This window comes from Apostichopus japonicus, chromosome 15, assembly GCF_037975245.1.
Source record: "Apostichopus japonicus isolate 1M-3 chromosome 15, ASM3797524v1, whole genome shotgun sequence".
NCBI classification, from domain to species: domain Eukaryota; kingdom Metazoa; phylum Echinodermata; class Holothuroidea; order Aspidochirotida; family Stichopodidae; genus Apostichopus; species Apostichopus japonicus.
The window spans coordinates 24146714-24163930 of record NC_092575.1 but is presented as its reverse complement, the minus strand read 5'-3'; the positions used below and the strand labels follow the sequence as shown (position 1 = coordinate 24163930).

General features: G+C 35.7%; 1 protein-coding gene across 4 annotated transcripts in view; it reads left to right on the top strand.

The window, feature by feature from the left end:
- The window catches only part of LOC139980528 (unconventional myosin-XVIIIa-like), a 161353-nt gene that overhangs the window by 25941 nt on the left and 118195 nt on the right, over positions 1-17217 (top strand). For 3 of the 4 annotated variants that reach the window (XR_011797571.1, XM_071992228.1, XM_071992230.1), the window contains exons 3-5: positions 1606-1791; positions 2413-2589; positions 10031-10042. Coding sequence is in view for 3 of the 4 variants with exons in the window: in XM_071992228.1 (XP_071848329.1) it covers positions 1606-1791; positions 2413-2589; positions 10031-10042 (375 nt within the window). In the remaining variant the exon portion in view is untranslated. The remainder of the gene's footprint in view (positions 1-1605; positions 1792-2412; positions 2590-10030; positions 10043-17217) is intronic. The other variant, XM_071992229.1, reaches the window with a different exon arrangement.

The following is a 17217-nucleotide window of genomic DNA, read 5'->3' as shown; positions in this document are numbered from 1 at the left end:
TCAAACTCCACTTAAACTGGTTTGACTATAAACAGTAAGTGTCACAGTTTGGGCAGACCTTCATTAAAATATCTGCCCTTATGGAATATAGTCGGACTCGATTATAAGCAAAGGAAGGGTGTGATCAAAGTACTGTATTTGCTGAAGTTCATATGTACAGTAAGGCCTAATTGTAGTATAAAATGGTACATATTTGTGGTTTAGTGATTAATTATTTGAAGATGATCCTTACACCAGCAACTTATTCTCAGTGAATGAATAAAATATTTGACTTTTGAAACAGTATTAAAGGGGGTGAGAAGAAAAATTGTAGAAAATGATGATTTTTTTCCCTGTTGGGTCTCTAATATTTTGTAGGTCTGTAGGAATAGTACTGAAGACTGTAAACAGACAACTGCAGTATAGTTAAGTGTCTATATCGATACAGTATATATGTTTATGCCCAGCGGTATTAATGTACTGTAGGTGTTGTGCAATTATTGTGCAGTTCACTTATAAATGCAAAAGTCATTTTAACCTCAAAGCTTTTTTATTCTACATGTGAAAGAAATATAAAATATTTGGATAGGTTGTACTGTATGTATACACTGTATACAGTAGTAAAGCTAACTGATTAATGTTGTAAATTGATAGATTGTGATGTGTTGAACTGCAAATTTGATAATTGAGGGTTGGAAGGTCTATACTGTATGATAACAGATGGCACAGTATTCAAAGGTACAGTTTAGTCGTTAATAAACTACACCCAAAACTATGGAGGGGTTTGAACGTTAAAAGAGCAAGTTGTCTTTTAGTCTTGGATCTTTCCATGGTTTGTAAGAAATATTACCGTAACAGTTAAACATTATTACTGTAGAAGGATGTAGAGAAGGATGAACAAAAGTGAAACGAAATCGTGACCTAAATGTGAGAGTTTTGACTCCTCCCACGATATGTTACCTCTCAGATAAATTTACTTCACCTCAAGTGATAAGAATCATGAATAGAGGGATTGGTCTACCCGTTTAACTGTTGACCGGTGAACAGAGCCATGTGCATGGGCGGTACACCAGTGAGGTGCAGATGACACCAATTTCCTCTTGGTGCTAATATTTTAAATCTCCGTAGCATGCAACCGGTTGAATGACCGCGCCGGGGGTAGCAATTTATGCTCCAGTCTGCCCGTGATCATGAAAATCATCCATACTACTACTCACTTTTTGTGCTCATCATCTGGAACAGCCTGTGTACCTGTCGCAACTTCTCTTGCCATATATTCCAACTTGCACACTTCTTTCGTCCAACAAACTGTATTTAACTGTTCTTAAACCAAGCTTGAAGACCTACAGTATGGTTACAGAAGCTCCGAATACTCTGGCTCTTATCTCTGGAACAAGTTACCAGATCACATTTTAACATGCTCTAAACTTTCTACTTTCAAAAGTTTATTTAAGACCCATTTTTTCACTTATCCTTTTGTTAATTAATTTGCTTTCTTTGTAAAGCGCCTTGAGCAGTGACTTTTGTCTACTGATTTGGCGCTATATAAGTCTCATTTATTATTATTATTCAAAATTCACAAATTTCTTATTTTTTTTCATTTTCTTCTCATTTTCTATCATTCAGGCAAAGTCGGAGGAGCAGCTTGCGAGTGAACGTAACTGGATATCAGACAAGGTCTGGTTGGTCCACAAGGGAGGTTTCTCGGGGGCGACAACTCACAGTAAGGACCTGTCACCCGATGGGAGGGTCCGCATCAAGCTAGACACTAACGGCCAATTCCTTGACGTGGAGGAAGAAGATTTAGAGAAGGTAGGCCGGAGAAGATATGAAAATTTTGTAATTTTAGAGTTGGATGTAAACTTTTAGCTTACGGTGAAGACGACCTCTCGATAGGGCAGGGAAATTCTCGTTTTGGCTGTGATATAATAATAAAATATAATAATTTGTAGAACTTCTCTCTTTGTTCTCAGAAATAGTGCACCGGGTATAATTTTGAAAGTCTTCACAATTACATAAATTTACTTAACTTCTCTTATACCTACAGTATCTCCTATACCAATCTACCTAGTTTACAACTCATTGTTACATTACCTTTTAATACTGTGCCCCCCTCCCCCCTATGACCCATGGGGGATTTTAGATCTGAACCTCCAGACGGTCAAGAAGATGTCATTCCTGATTTATGACCCAAAAGTTATTCTTGAGGCTGTCCCAATTTGTATTTTTACGCTGCAACACTTCCATTTATTTCTGATATCATTTTGGTCATCCACATTTTGCTAAAGCAGAAGACAACATTGGAAGAAAGCCAAGTTTATCCTGGTGATGACCAGCAGACTTTCTACATATATATTGGTCAGACAGAAGGGGAATACTCCTAGATGTGTTTTAAACATATGAATAATTTTTCTTTTCCTTTTTTGCTGAAAGGCCAATCATTCCAACTTTGACCGAACAGAGGATCTCTCGTCTCTTCTACACCTGAACGATTCCAGTATCTTACATACCTTGAGGCAGCGTTATGGGGCTAACCTCATCCACACCTATGCAGGCCGTAACTTGCTCATCATCAACCCCACACACCAGCTGTCTGTTTATTCAGATAAGGTGAGTTCCTTGTTCAGCTGTTCAGAAGGGGAGAAAAAATCGACCAGAAGCTTACATTTTCATGTTAATTTAGTTTCATTCCCTATTTTGTTGTGACCGAGTTTCACTTTTATAAACTTTTTTTATTCTACTTGGAAGTTCAACAAACACACATCTCATTTTTGCTGGAAAAGCCAAAGTCAGTGTTCGTCTCCTTGTGTAACCCAACCATCAACTGAAAACTGACAAGAAAATTGTAAACAATTGTTAAACATGCAAGTTAGTAATTATCTGGACCAGTGCCAGCATGTAAACAAGTCATGGGCACTGCAAACTAGGCTAGGCAACCCTGAAATGGTATTACATTGACCAGTGCCAGCATGTAAACAAGTCATGGGCACTGCAAACTAGGCTAGGCCAGCCTGAAATGGTATTACTGTACATTGACCAGTGCCAGCATGTAATTAGTCATGGGTACTAAAAGCTAGGCTAGGCAAGCCTGAAATGGTATTACATTGACCATGCAGTGCCAGCATGTAAATTAGTCAATGGTACTAAAAGCTAGGCTAGGCAAGCCTGAAATGGTAAGATGATTATGCCTCACTGGGATAAATGATCGTAAGAATGTTAAAATGTTGGACAGTTTTGTGAGAGCTTTATCAGTAGGAAATATTCAGTTATTTCAGGTTCTGTTTTCAGTGGTTAACAGCCCTCTATTTTACTAATTGCTGGGAATACCCTCTCTCTTCCTCTGAAAGATAATGAAAGGAAAGTTTGATGTAATCCAAACCAACTAGTGACTAAAATGAAGAGAAGAAAAGAAATAAAAAGGGCTTAACAATTAGGGTGAAGTATCTGACTTGAGTATAATATAGTATAGGAAGGGGAATTTATTGAGCACAATTCTAAGGTGATCATGCTTTCAATTGGTACTTAGAACAAAGATGTGCATGTTATGTCAGTAAAGTAGAAAGTGAAAGGAAAAGGAAAATAATAATATAAAGAAAAGGAAATAAACTCACCTTAGTCTAGTATCCAGGACGTGACAAGTTCAGAAGACAGCATGCTATGTACACATGTGATGGGAACGGTTTACCCAAGAAATGTTAAGAATGACTGCCTTCGTTCACAGTGACATGTGTACACTTACTATATAGCCTAACATGTGTACACTGTGCTGTATAGCCTAACATGTGTACTGTACACTGTGATACATAGCCTAACATGTGTACACTGTGATACATAGCCTAACATGTGTACAATATACTGAATAGCCTAACACTCCTTCTGCAGTGAATGGAAAATAACAAAAAGGTGATATTCCCTTCTATCTTGATGTGTGCACAGTAAGTGTAAAATATGGGGAAATGTGGTAATACTATTCCCCCCTGAGGAAGTTTAGATCAACTGGGTGCAATTACTGTGACATGTGTACCTAGTTACTATATACCGTAGCCTAACAGAATATTTCTGCATTATTGCTTGCTTGCACACTTTCAGTGCAACAAAACTTGACTATTTTTACCCAGAAGTTCAGAGGTAGACCCCGACTGTGTCAAATTCAGTGGAACGTTCCCCACAAAAAGTTGAACAGTACTTTTCCATACTAAAAAGAATCAATCAACATGTGATTGGTCCATAATTATACAACGGACATCACCATTTGAACTTACGGGTTGATTGATGTAACGTCTTTAGACTTCCAACTAAACTATAATTAGCCAGGACCTCCTGGAGCACAAGCCTTAGTGCACGGCAATGAAAGAACAGGTTGGTTAGGCCTATCCAAGTAGGATATCGCGGTGCTGTATAAGTACCGTAACTTTCTTGTAAGAATATTTTGTAAATTATTTCCCATTGCTTAATTATAGCAATTTTATGCAAACATATCCCCAAAAATGCTTAAAGGAATACTTCAATCATGCAAAGCATATTTTAAGAGTAATTCATTCTATGGGGCATTGCACTGTTAGGCTTGAAAGGCCTAAGAGTCGCACACTTGCAAGTTACAAAACATTTTGATAGATCATTCAAACCATCATTGGGGGGGGGGGGGGGAGGGGGGAAAGTATCACATTTGTTGATTTTGCGAAAGCAATGTTAGAGTATAAGAAGAAATTTATATAGATATGCCGCCTTGCCTATCTTACCCTATTATATATATCTACCCTATCTTAATTACTATGTAAACATAACTGAAGGGCTGCATAGCCTATACTATATATACATAGTTACATTAGGCTTAGGTGTATCCTTAGTATCGGCCTTGCTATGGTAGAGTTTGAATGTGTAATGAACAGGTACCCGGGGTATCGTCTGAAATTAGCAAACATACCCAGAGCAAAGTTTTGGACAGTTCCCACATTAGCATTCATTCTGGGTGCATGGTATTCATATTACCACCAAATAAGCATTTTATATTATTGTATAGGCCAGCCAGTCTTAAGGACTATGTGTTAAACTAGGAAATCCAGCCACTTGGATTGTTGAGCCTCCATAGTTTTTAATAATTTGTTTTCCACAATTCCTAAAGTCACTGATCCTTTTAAAGGAGGATTGCTGTGCAGATTACAAGACGATTGTACTTAAAGATGCAATATTAGGTAATATGGAGAAGTTAAAACTAATTTAGGATTTTACTAGTTTAGACAATATATTTGCTGTTATTTCTTTCCATTGATGAACATTCCAGTTAAGTTAATTACAAATTAATAACAAATGTATTAAGCATTTTCCCAAGTGTCCCAAATTGGTTTTCACTTCCAGATGGTTTTTTGATTACAAATTGCTTTCATATCTTCAACATACTATCGATTCTACAGCACGAATCCCCTGACACTACCCAAAGATAAAGGTAGCCTAATTAAGAATAACAAATCTGCTAAAATATCTACCAAATATTTAATGTTTCCTTCAATTAATCTTGATTTTGAAACAATTTTCTTGACCTTTGCCTTCATGAGACATTGACAGTTTTGCCAAATCTTCTTGTTTTTTTTACTTGTTTTTTTTGGAGGGGAGAAAAAATTACTGCGTTTATGACCATATTTGTTAAAATGGCTTCCATCGTGGTTGAAGTAGACTCACATCCTGTTCGAAAAATATATAATTTGTTACACAACTGTGCCCTCCTACGGTGTAACAAAAGTTCGTTATGCTTGGAAATTAAATTACGACACGACAGGGACTTAGATGGCGAAGATTCTGAAGACACTGAATGCATAATTAGCGGAAAGGCTAGGTGGTTTAATGTGTACAGTTTGAAGAGCTTTGGATTATTTTTTACTACTATGACTGTAAGGTTATAGCTAGGGATGTGGCTAGCAGCTTTTTATACTTTTGACATGCCTGTAGGTTTTTTTAAAAAGATATGAATAAGCAAATAATATGTATTTGAAATAAGTATTTAAGATATCAAACTCCTTCAGATTGTTTTATAGCATGTCTTGTTCCATTTTTTTCAGTCTTATCAAATTAATATAAAGTTTCCGTCAAGTTTAGATGTAGAATGTTTACTTCGAGACACGAACAGTTTTGAGTATGTCAATCTTCTGTAAAATGATTTGACATCTTCTGTGTGCCTAATCTAATATTGTGATAGTTAGAAATGAATGTGTTGCATAACTAGCAATTTATAATGTTCCCAGCTTTCCCCTTGCAGCTTGCCACCCCCCTCATTACCCAAGAAGTTACTAAATAATTACCTTCCAATAACACTGACCCCTTCTTATTCCCTCCCTGTTCAATTCTCATATAATAGCCATAATACTGTACATTAAAGTGTGGTGCCAAGCAAGCCTCAGGTAAAGTGCTGTGATAATCTTTTGACTAACATTTTATTAGTGCTCCACCTTTTCATAAGATTTCTGTCCATAATCTTCTTTACCAAACATAAACTTAAACAAGGGGCAGAGCTAGACTTGTTTTCTTGAGGGGGTGGGGGTCATTGCTTCCCTAGGGTACAGGTAGAACCTATTTAAAAAATTGAAAAATTCTGACAAGGTTTTTTTCTTTGGCGGGGGGAGGGGGGTTGGGGGTAGCCAAATGTTTTGGGGCCTTATTTCCCTTAGGTCTCAGTGGCTATACCACTGTAGTTAACCCTTCCACTCCTCTCCTTCCCCCCTCCCCCCATGAAAAAGAAAAAGAAAGAGATATAGGAAGGATACTGCATGAAACAAGATGTAAGGGACAGGAATATCTTTCAAAATATCATCATATTTTAGTGAGCCAAGGACTCACCAAGTACAACAATGCTTTGAAGTTTGTACTCAAATACACTTCAAATGATAGTCCAAAGGTCAAATTTATTATTGTATGGATGATAGAAGAACATACTCTAAGCATCCTTGTGAAATTTCCATTCAATTTCTGTTTACTGTTTTTGAGATAACATCAATATGATGTTGACACATTATGTACTCAAAGTGAACTTGAAGCAAACAGGTGTGATGTCATAGCCCAAAAGAATGACAAAGCTCTGGAATGACTTGAACCTTTAAAATTCACATCATTCAATTCCATACTTGAAGCTTTGGGTACATCTCAAAATGAACAAACTATCAGGTGATTGGTATATATATATTGTTAAATTTACGTCCACTTAGGGTTAATTTGTTACCAGATCCAATTCAAGGTCAAAACATTAAAGGAAAGAGAGAACATTTTGCTGCCAGTGTGCAACTATGACACCATGTATGTTTGCTTCAAGTTCACTTTTAATATATTTACAATCTCTGGCAAATCTCAATTATTAGTTTCTTGATAATGCTATCTAAGATTTGGATGATGTAAATTTCACCAGAAAATGCTGACAATGTGTTTCTCTCTCATCGGTCAAAAATAACTTCTCCTCTTAACAATCATTTTAATGAACATCAGACATACATGCCTTGTTACCATAGCAACGTACTGTATATCAGTCATGTGTCAATATAGATATAATTTCACTTGATCATGAAGGCATATTTTAGAACATGGACAAAATGTCTTTAGTACATCAGTCCATCTTGTTTGCCTTTTTGGCACTCCATATAACTTTATGAATAAACTATAGTATATAAAGTATTAGGCCTTCAATACAGGATATAGTGCATAACAGATGTACGTATTTTCCTAGCATATCATAATACATCGGCCTAAACATTCATAGAAATTACATGATTCGAAAGTAAACGTTAAATTTTGCAATTGTTCTAAAAGCACATTGTTTTTGTTTCAAAATGTGATTTAGGGGAGCACGAAAAGTTCAAAATCGTCCAAATTAGTTCCCTTTCTTATTTCCTGAATTACTGCAATCGAGCAAAGTTTGTACCTTCATATGTGTAGAAGAAAAAAAGTATTACACATATTGTTTTCCCCCTATGTTGTATTGAGTTTGTCCACCAGTGCTATGTATACAGCTTTTTACTCTTTGATCAAATTTTCACTCAAAGAAAGTAAGCTCTCTTTAAAGTGCTATTGAGGAAAGCATTGCAGTTTATACTGAACATCTCTGTCCAATATAGGGAGCAATAAAACTTACTTTTCTCAATTCCAAATTATCAATCATGGACAAAAAACTCCCAAAGATAAGAAATACAATTTGCCTACAGAGGGTAAACTAATCACTTTCTTCTTATATAAGCTGTTTAAAATGTTATATTTCTTTGTATGAATTGGAAGTATTCCAACATTTTTACAAGGGTCTTCACAAACCGATGGATATTTTCGGTTGTAGACACCTACTACAGACGGCTAGATGACACAGAATGAAGAAGTTGATCAATCTTATAAACTGCGTCTGGTCCTAAAGCTGGAGAAATAACCATAAGTTTGTAAATTTTTCAGTTTGGTGGTTATTGCAGAAATATTAATCAAATTGAGTGGCTTGATTGGATGCTACCACAGCTGTAGTGTTGAATTCCCTCTGGCTTAGAATTTGTCGGGAGAGTTGGTTGTATGAGACAGTTTTCTTTCAACCATGCAGGTGACAAGATAAGATGTTGGTAGAAGTCTGAGCTTCGCCCTGTTTAGCGTATTTCTTTGTCTGCTTTTAGGTGCGAAATAGTAGGTCAACGTTTTGGATGCAATAATGTTGTAAAACTTCCAGTTTCTCTCATGGCGGACGCCATGTCCTCGAGACCATGGATAACCAGAAAACCGACTAAACATTTGAAAACGGTTATTTTACAGAGCATTGTAGCCAGATTCCCTTTTTTCCTTTTTGTAACTTTTGTCTTATTTGTGAAGGAATATCTTTCAACTGTTATTTACTTATTTAGACTATGTGTAGAGAGATTATAGCCCACAATCAATTAATTCGTACCTGTGAGAAAAGGACCTTTTTTTGCAACTTTTCCTATATACATGTATGCAATCAGATGATTATTATTTTGGCAAAATACAGCCATAAAGAATTTAATTATGCCATGCAAAATCAAAAACACTCAACGAAGGGAAAAAGATATGTGGCATTTGATTCTCCTAAATATTAACAAAGTACAGTAGCAACAAGTTTACAATCTTGTATGAATAGATTGAACAGTGTTTGTTCACTTTGGCCTTATTTATAAAGTTCATGTTTTCCTAAAGTTTTCATACCACAATACTGTATATATCACAAAAGTCAGCCAAACTGTCGGTTTGGTGTACAGCAGTTTGTTTGTAACATCAAATGGATCCAGTGCAGACTCAGATATAAAAGTTCATTTTGGTGAAAAGCTGCAGGAATTTGGAAACCCTTAGGTTGATCCATTTATAAATTGATGTTAGTAATATCACTTTCTACAGTAGGATTAATAAAAAAGGATCAAACTTTATGATCAAATGCAAACTTGCCTTTTAGTACAATCCATATGAAAATGCCATTTTCTAGACATCTCGCAAATGTTGGATTTGACAGTGATAGGGGCTGTACCTGTCATCTCGGAAGTGTTTGTCAACGGTCAGGGGCTAAAATGTTGCCAGTTTTAATGTAGACTGGATGTTAAAAGTGCAGTAGTAGAGTTAAGACAGGTAAGGTGCAGATATCATCCAAGACAGTGAATTATGGAGTTCCATGTACTCAACATAGTGATAAACTCAGGTGAAATGATTTAATGTTTCATTGACATAGAAGTCACACATGGAACCCCATACATTGTACTTTCTATTAAGAGATAATTTCAAACAGTTTATTCACAGGTTGCAGCCAATAGCACAGTATATTGCAATCTTATACTGAATAATGATAACCAGACCTAAAATGAATCTTACATTGGTGAGAGTTTCATTTGGAATAAACCTTGGCTTCTGACAGTATTTATACACAAACGGTGCCTCCTTATACTGTAGTTCAGATGGACTTCGTGCAAGATGTGTAGGGGCAAATGAATTTTGTCTTTCTCCCCCAACCCCCCTCCCCCCCAAAAAAAAAATTGTGGAGAATATTTTTGATGACGTGTTGATGTCTTCTTCTTTTGTTTTTTGCTGTTATTCCTCACAGCATGCTACAGCAGTAAGTAGTACCAGATTTTATCTCTCTTTTTGCGTTTATAATAATCGTCACCCTCATATATTTTACTAACATTTTTTCCTCTTGTTTTGCTATGTGCTGTGTGTCACAAAATGACCCCCTGCATGCGTGGTTTGTTATTAATGCTGTGCGAGGAGAGGCGTGAACATTGCACATAGTCAGCACTTCCACCGGTAAAAAATAGCTCGAAACAGTGTTTGAAAGGGGCCACAAGACAAGTGACCGTTCGTTGGTCATTGGTCAAAGATCGTCAAAGATATCAGTGAAGAATGGTGTGGTGAAATTGGCCGTTTCCTAAAGGACATTTATTTTGAAACTGGCCATTTACAGGGAAACACCAAAGAACAATTAGAAATTAAATGGGTAAGGTAGATGTGGTCATTTAAGCAGGTAAAACTGGCCGTCAGTGCAAATGGCTACTTGAAGTCCACCCAACGGCAATTTGATGGCAAAAGACCACCAAATGTCCGTTTAATGGCAAATTGTCCCAATGAAATGGTCATTTAATTGATATTCATGAGACATTTTTTGCTGAATATTAATGGGTTATATCAAATGTATTAATACAGACAATCATACTAACTAACAAAAATCATTTTTAATTGGTTCTTTAACTTCTTATATACCATGGGTGTCATTATTAAAGCAATCCAGGGGCCTCCATCCAGAACTCCTGTTGTAATTACTCGCAAGATATATTTTTGTTTCATAAACTAATTTGGAGGATACAAACTTTTTACAAAGCTTTTTGATGTGACTTGTGTAAGGTATTCGATACTAATCTAGGTGAAAATCTCTAAAACATGTAGGTCACTATGACGTTGGATTCTATAAAAAAAAAAATAAAAAAAAGCAGTTGTCTTTCATTAAGTATAAAGGACTGAAGATTTATGTCCAAATTTTTCTTGTGTAAAATTCCTGTTTCTTGTGTTTACTCTATATTTTCTGGTTTGTGAAATTTTGTAAGACAATGACTGGAATCATCATTTACTAAATAGATTGCTGAGTGACTGAAAAGTTTGGTGAAAGCACCTAGAGAGGTGTCCTAGTTTGGTCAATTGCAATCTAAATTGTTCTGCATAGTATGTTTCGAGTTTGAGAATGCGCAATTAAACAGCAGTTTAAAATCGCCTTCACCTGACATAGTAACTGGTCAATAGTAAGTGGTTAAGATCAATACAGACAATTTCCAAATTGTCGCATTTCAAGAATTTTAATCATTACAAATGGTAACAATATATGCTAAAAGGACTTGCAAATTGGCAACGTTAACATCCCTCGTCCCCATCTCAAAGAATATTTGAAAATGACTACTTTCCGGAACCTTTAGGGCAGAGCTACCATATGCATGCTTTATTTGTTTAGCAAATATGGACTTAAAAGTTTTGGCGCAGAATGCAAAGTCTTTTATTTTTGCTTTTTAATTTGCACTTTAATTTGGGGATATTATTTTTTTGTTCTTTAAAAATTGGTTGCAAATTCCACAAAATTGGTTGTGAACCACCTTAGTGTGTAGATGCACACATCATAAATCCATAATTGTTAAGGATTTATAGATTACATGTAGCAAAAGTTTATATTTTGCCTGCCCATGATTATTAAATTACATTATCACTTATCTGCTAATTTGCATAAAAAAATAGAAAAGTACATTTTTGTTGGTTAAAAACTGCTAACTCAGTCTCAAATGCAACTTAGTCTTTAGTTTTCACTATGTAGTTTCACTTTAATTTGGGGTTAAGTTTTCCTGTTAATTAATTAATTAATTAATTAATTAAGTTAACTAATTTCACAAATTTGGGTTTTAACCATCACCTAACTGTGTAGATCTATGCACCAGTCATAAATCCACAATTGTAAAAAATTTCACATATTTAGCAGAATTAATGTTTTATTTGCACTGTATTATTAAATTACATTATCACAGACCTGCTGTCTGCTAATTTGCATAATTCTCATAAGAAAAACTCCAACATTTTGCATAATTAATTTACACATGGCCATGATGATAGACAGACTAGTAATTGCATTGTAGATATATTTATAATATGTTCTAAAGTGAATTCAGTATGGAGACAAGATCTCATTTGCAAGAAATTTGCTGGCACAGTCAATATATAAGAAGGTTCCTGCAACAATCTGGCCTTCTGGAACCATGCAGACAATGTATGCCCACAACTCCACCCAGTTGGGACAATTTTTTTTCCATATACTGTACTTCAATGCCCTGCTTCAAAGCACTCATATTGACAGTACCAGCAATAAGAATATCATGGTTCTATCAGATAAAGGTTAGAAACTGTTTGTACTGTTAGTAATAGTGCTTTGAAGCATGGTATGGGAGGACTTATAGATTGGTAATAGCATAAGGAAATTATCCTCACTGGCTGACAACTCAGATGTTATGTGCGCAGCATCTTGAAAATTATTTACGTCAAGAGGCTCGCTTCTTGGAATTTGGTTAGGATCATTTGTGCAGTATCTATTTTCTCTTTGTGATACTTCACTTGACTACATTACATCGTCACGGTTACATCTGGATCTGAATGTCGTTTGGTTTTAAGGGCCAGTGTTCTATCTTGGATCACTTTACTATAGAATAGTATAATAAAATCCTTGCAAGAATTACGTAGTTTAGCAAATTGTTTGGTCAGCGTATTTATAGTAGTCATGCTCTCTGTATCAGGAATTTCTTTTCACATAGTTTTGCATCTGTTTTGCATAGTAAATAAGATGATATATGCAATTTAACAGACCAAATTTTACTGCACAAATTATACTAACTCAATGTTTGCCTTGGTAGTCTGTAGGTTGTACAATAAACTTTAGAAACACCATTTCTAACAAAGAAATAAGAGGTTAATGTTGTTAAACTGATCAGTGATTTGTTACCTGATTTGCAGTTTTTTTGTATATTGTTTTTGCCCCCCATGTATGTACATTGTACAACTATGGGTGCCATACTACAGTAACATTGTAAAATGTGAACTAAAAAGATTATATATATCCCATACAAACCAAGAAATAATTGACAAGTAAAGTTTATTTGTCACTGCAGAGCAAGTTGAGTGTGACTGGAATAAATGGGAATGATAAAAATAGTGACATATGGTGGTACTTTTATCTAGCAGGCTGCTGTATGTACTGTAGCCCTGCTACAATTATTGTTATTGGTCTGTCTGGTCTGTGGCAGACTAGAAGAGGAAAGTGTGGTTGATATTTGGGAACAAATACATTTCGTTTCCATTATTTGTTACTACATTTATTGCCCACTATTGTGGAAGGAGGCTAAAGCTTCACAGGAAAGAGAAATGTTGTCAAAGGTAGCAGAAAAGTAAACCTCATAACAATAATAGAAAGTAAGAGAACCTGGCAGGGAATATTAAAAACAACTTTTGCCTGATCGCCCTGATGGATCAAGCCCGTTTGTGAAGCTTGCTTTCAATTTATTATCCAGGGTAATATACAATAATACTGCACAATAGTGGTTGTGCAATGTTTCCTCCAGATATATAACAGTCTCTGACATGTTGCTCTGCTCAGAACAATCGAATAAAATAGAATTTCTCCGTAATATGGACGTATTGAACAGGGAATGATGTTATGGGTTTGGACTTGCTTCAAATTCTGTACAAATCGTAAAGTTTTTGACAGTTGATTGAAAGCTGAATAAAAGGTCAACCATCCTAAACCTCAAGGTCATTTAACTTGGCAAACATATCCAAATGCAGGGAAAGGGGATATGTACCCCAAAGCTGGACGGGGGGGGGGAGGGAAAGGGGAGGGATGACAGGGTTCCCTAATATGTTCAGAGTTCCATATTGGTTCCATTTCCTATAATCATTAGAAATGATATTGATTGAAGATTTGTCTGACTCCTGCCCTCTCCCCCTGCCCCTCCCTCCCCCTCCCACCTATTCAAAACCAGGTGTCAGTGACCCTGATGATGCATATCCTGTATGTTATCCGCCTTTTCTTTTGAATTTACTAAATTCAGTAAATTACAGATGGAGTTAATTCCATGGAATTAACATATATATGTATAACCCTACGCCATTGGTACAATACAGTATATAAGTAGTGGATGCTTCCCATAAGTTAGGATTCCAACACAGTATATTTTGGGTGTCTATTTTATACCCTCATAAAAACAAGCTTAAGTTTACAAATACAAATATATCAAAACCTAAACGGTTGAATGAGTATATTGGGAATTCTGCCAAACTTGTGTCATAAGACAATTAAATATATAAAAAAAAGGGATGGGGAGAGATATCATTCTGGTTTTGTCTAATCCTTGATCGATCAATGGATTGATGGATCGATTAATCAATCGGTGGATGGATTGATTGATAGTTCTTTGCGTTAATTCTTGCATCTAACCCATATTAATGCATGATATACTTTCCATTGAGTTCATCCTTTGACAATGCAATGTACATCTATCAGCTAACCAATTAGCAAGTAAATTATTATGCAAAAACATTGTATAGAATGATATATGCACATTTATTTTATTCTTCAAATAAACTGCAGTTATTTATTGTACCTGTAATGCAGAATGCAGACATGCCTCATATCCATGTTACCAAATTTGCTGTGCAGAAATATGCTAGAAGTACTCTGAATTGACTTTCATATTGAGACTGCCACTTTTTGTGTTTAATTGGATCTGACCTACTTCCTCTGCTATGCATATGTGTATACATGATTGTAATTAGCATAACAATGGAAGTTTATAGAGGATAATTAAAGCATTATATGTATTAATAGTGTACTGTTCAGTTATACACATTGCATGACCCTTGACCTATAGAGAACCTAGTCTTCTCTGTATAATCATGTGTCATGCCAAGCCTAATAGTGACAGCTGGGTCAGTCTGGTCTAATGGATAGATATGTTTATAGGATGGATTGAGTTGATCCACAGAATGATGATCCTGTTTGTAAAATCTGATCCTTGATCCTTGTCTCATTCTGCTATGAGAACATTAATACTGTTTTATTACATCAGGATCAGACCAACAAATACACAATGTGTACTATGTTATTTACTCCACCTTTAATTTGATCCAAATCCTTCTATGTGCTTAACTCTAAAGTGGAAGTGGACAGTATATGTGCACTTTACTATAGTGTAATTGGAGCTCTACTGTAGTTGTAAGTGACTTATATATGCACTTTACTATACTAGTGCATGTGAGTAACATGCACTTTACTCCAGTTTAAGTGAAATACATGCACTTTACTGTAGTGTAAGTGAATGGCTTATACTTTACTGTAAGTGAATTATATGCACTTTACAGTACTAAGTGCAAGTGAATAACATGCACTTCACTCAAGTTTAATCGAACTACATGCACTTTACTGTAGTGCTAGTGAATGACTATCTCCTTACTCTTCACAGTGTTACAAGGGAAGGACATGGACTGTACTAGAGTGTATTAAACTGATTACATGCAATTTACTGTAGTGCAAGTGAATAGCATGCACTTCACTCAAGTTTAATTGAAATACATGCACTTTACTGTAGTGCTAGTGAACGTATATCTCTTTACTCTTTACAATGTTACAAGTTAATCACATGGACTTTACTGTAAGTGAATTATATGCACTTTACTGTAGTGCAAGTGAATAGCATGCACTTTACTCGAGTTTAAGTGAATTACATGCACTTTACTGTAGTGCCAGTCAATGTCAAGTGAATGACATGGACTGCACTAGAGTGCAATAAAATTACATGTACACTAAATTTACAGTTAGCAGTATAAGTGCATTCCATGCAATTTACTACAGAAACCGACCTTATATAAGCTGATCTGATCACCTCACAGTGTTGTGCTTTAATACTCTGGTGCAATTCACCACATACCTCTAATTGGTATGTTGCACCCTGAGACATATATATGCACTATCTTGTTGAGGTCTCAAGAATTCCATTTCCCCCGAGTTGTACTTTTTGATCTGAACCTGAAATTTATAGAAAAACTTTGTTTTATTCTTTGTTGTTCATTTTGTATTTATTTATCGATACATTCTTGCATGCTCCACGTGATTATTTATTAGAACCTCACCCCGACCTTGAGGTGTTACAAAAAGTCATTGGAGCTAGCTTAGAATTCTGAAAACATAAATTTGTAGGATGTTATCAGAACAAAGGGTTAAATATTATAGTGATACTACCCTTGTGGTTCACTGTCAACCCTTTATATCAACTTTACATATGTATCCACCATAGTGTGATTAACATTTTGTTTTTATCCGTTTCAGAAATGAAAATACAAACATTCTGAGTTGAGATATATATCTCCTCATATTACTTCGTCCTCTCTCACTTTAATACTTGAAACGGATAATCCTGTCATCCCAATTTCATACATTGGCTGCTGCAGTCAGTCAGCTAATGCTTTATGCATGGCAGAAACCTTATATTACTTGTCTGGGATTTGTAGCCTCCTCTGAAAATGTCAAATTAGATGTTTATTTTTAGCCTTCCTAAAGTTCTGCCATGCATTGCATCTCAAGTGAAGTCGAAAATTTGAGATATGGATCATGCAGACCAGTATTCTCAAGTTCCCTAGGAGGATATTTTTTTTTCTTTCTTTCTTTTTTCTACTTTTTCCCCGTTCGTTCGTTCGGAGGAGTAACGTCATAACATTGATAGCCGAGATGGGAAAGCTGAGAGGCGGGTGATGATTTGAAGAAAAACATTCCCGCAAGACCCTTAGGGGGATGAACAAACCGAGGATGGTAAAGACTAGAGCAACGATGATGATGACGGACAAAGAATGAAAAATATAGGTTTTAAGGAATGCCACTACTCAACTTGGCAGCTCGTAAAGGTCACCAGGATTGGCACCAAATGGTTGCTCGATCATGAGTAATGCTTAAAAACCTTATTAAAAGTCTTCTCACAGAGGTCATGACCCCAGATTTAATTTATTCACATACATTTATGTACAGTATTTTAATTGTTTAAGTGAACAGACTCCTCAATTTCCTGGTATTTCATAAAAAATGTCTGCCAATAAAACTCTTTTTTGCAGAGGTTATGATATGACACACAGATTAATTGATTCACTTACAGTTGGAAGTTTGTTTTTATAGGTTATTATTAATGGACATCAGGATCGTCCCGCAAATATGCTAGAAAGTCA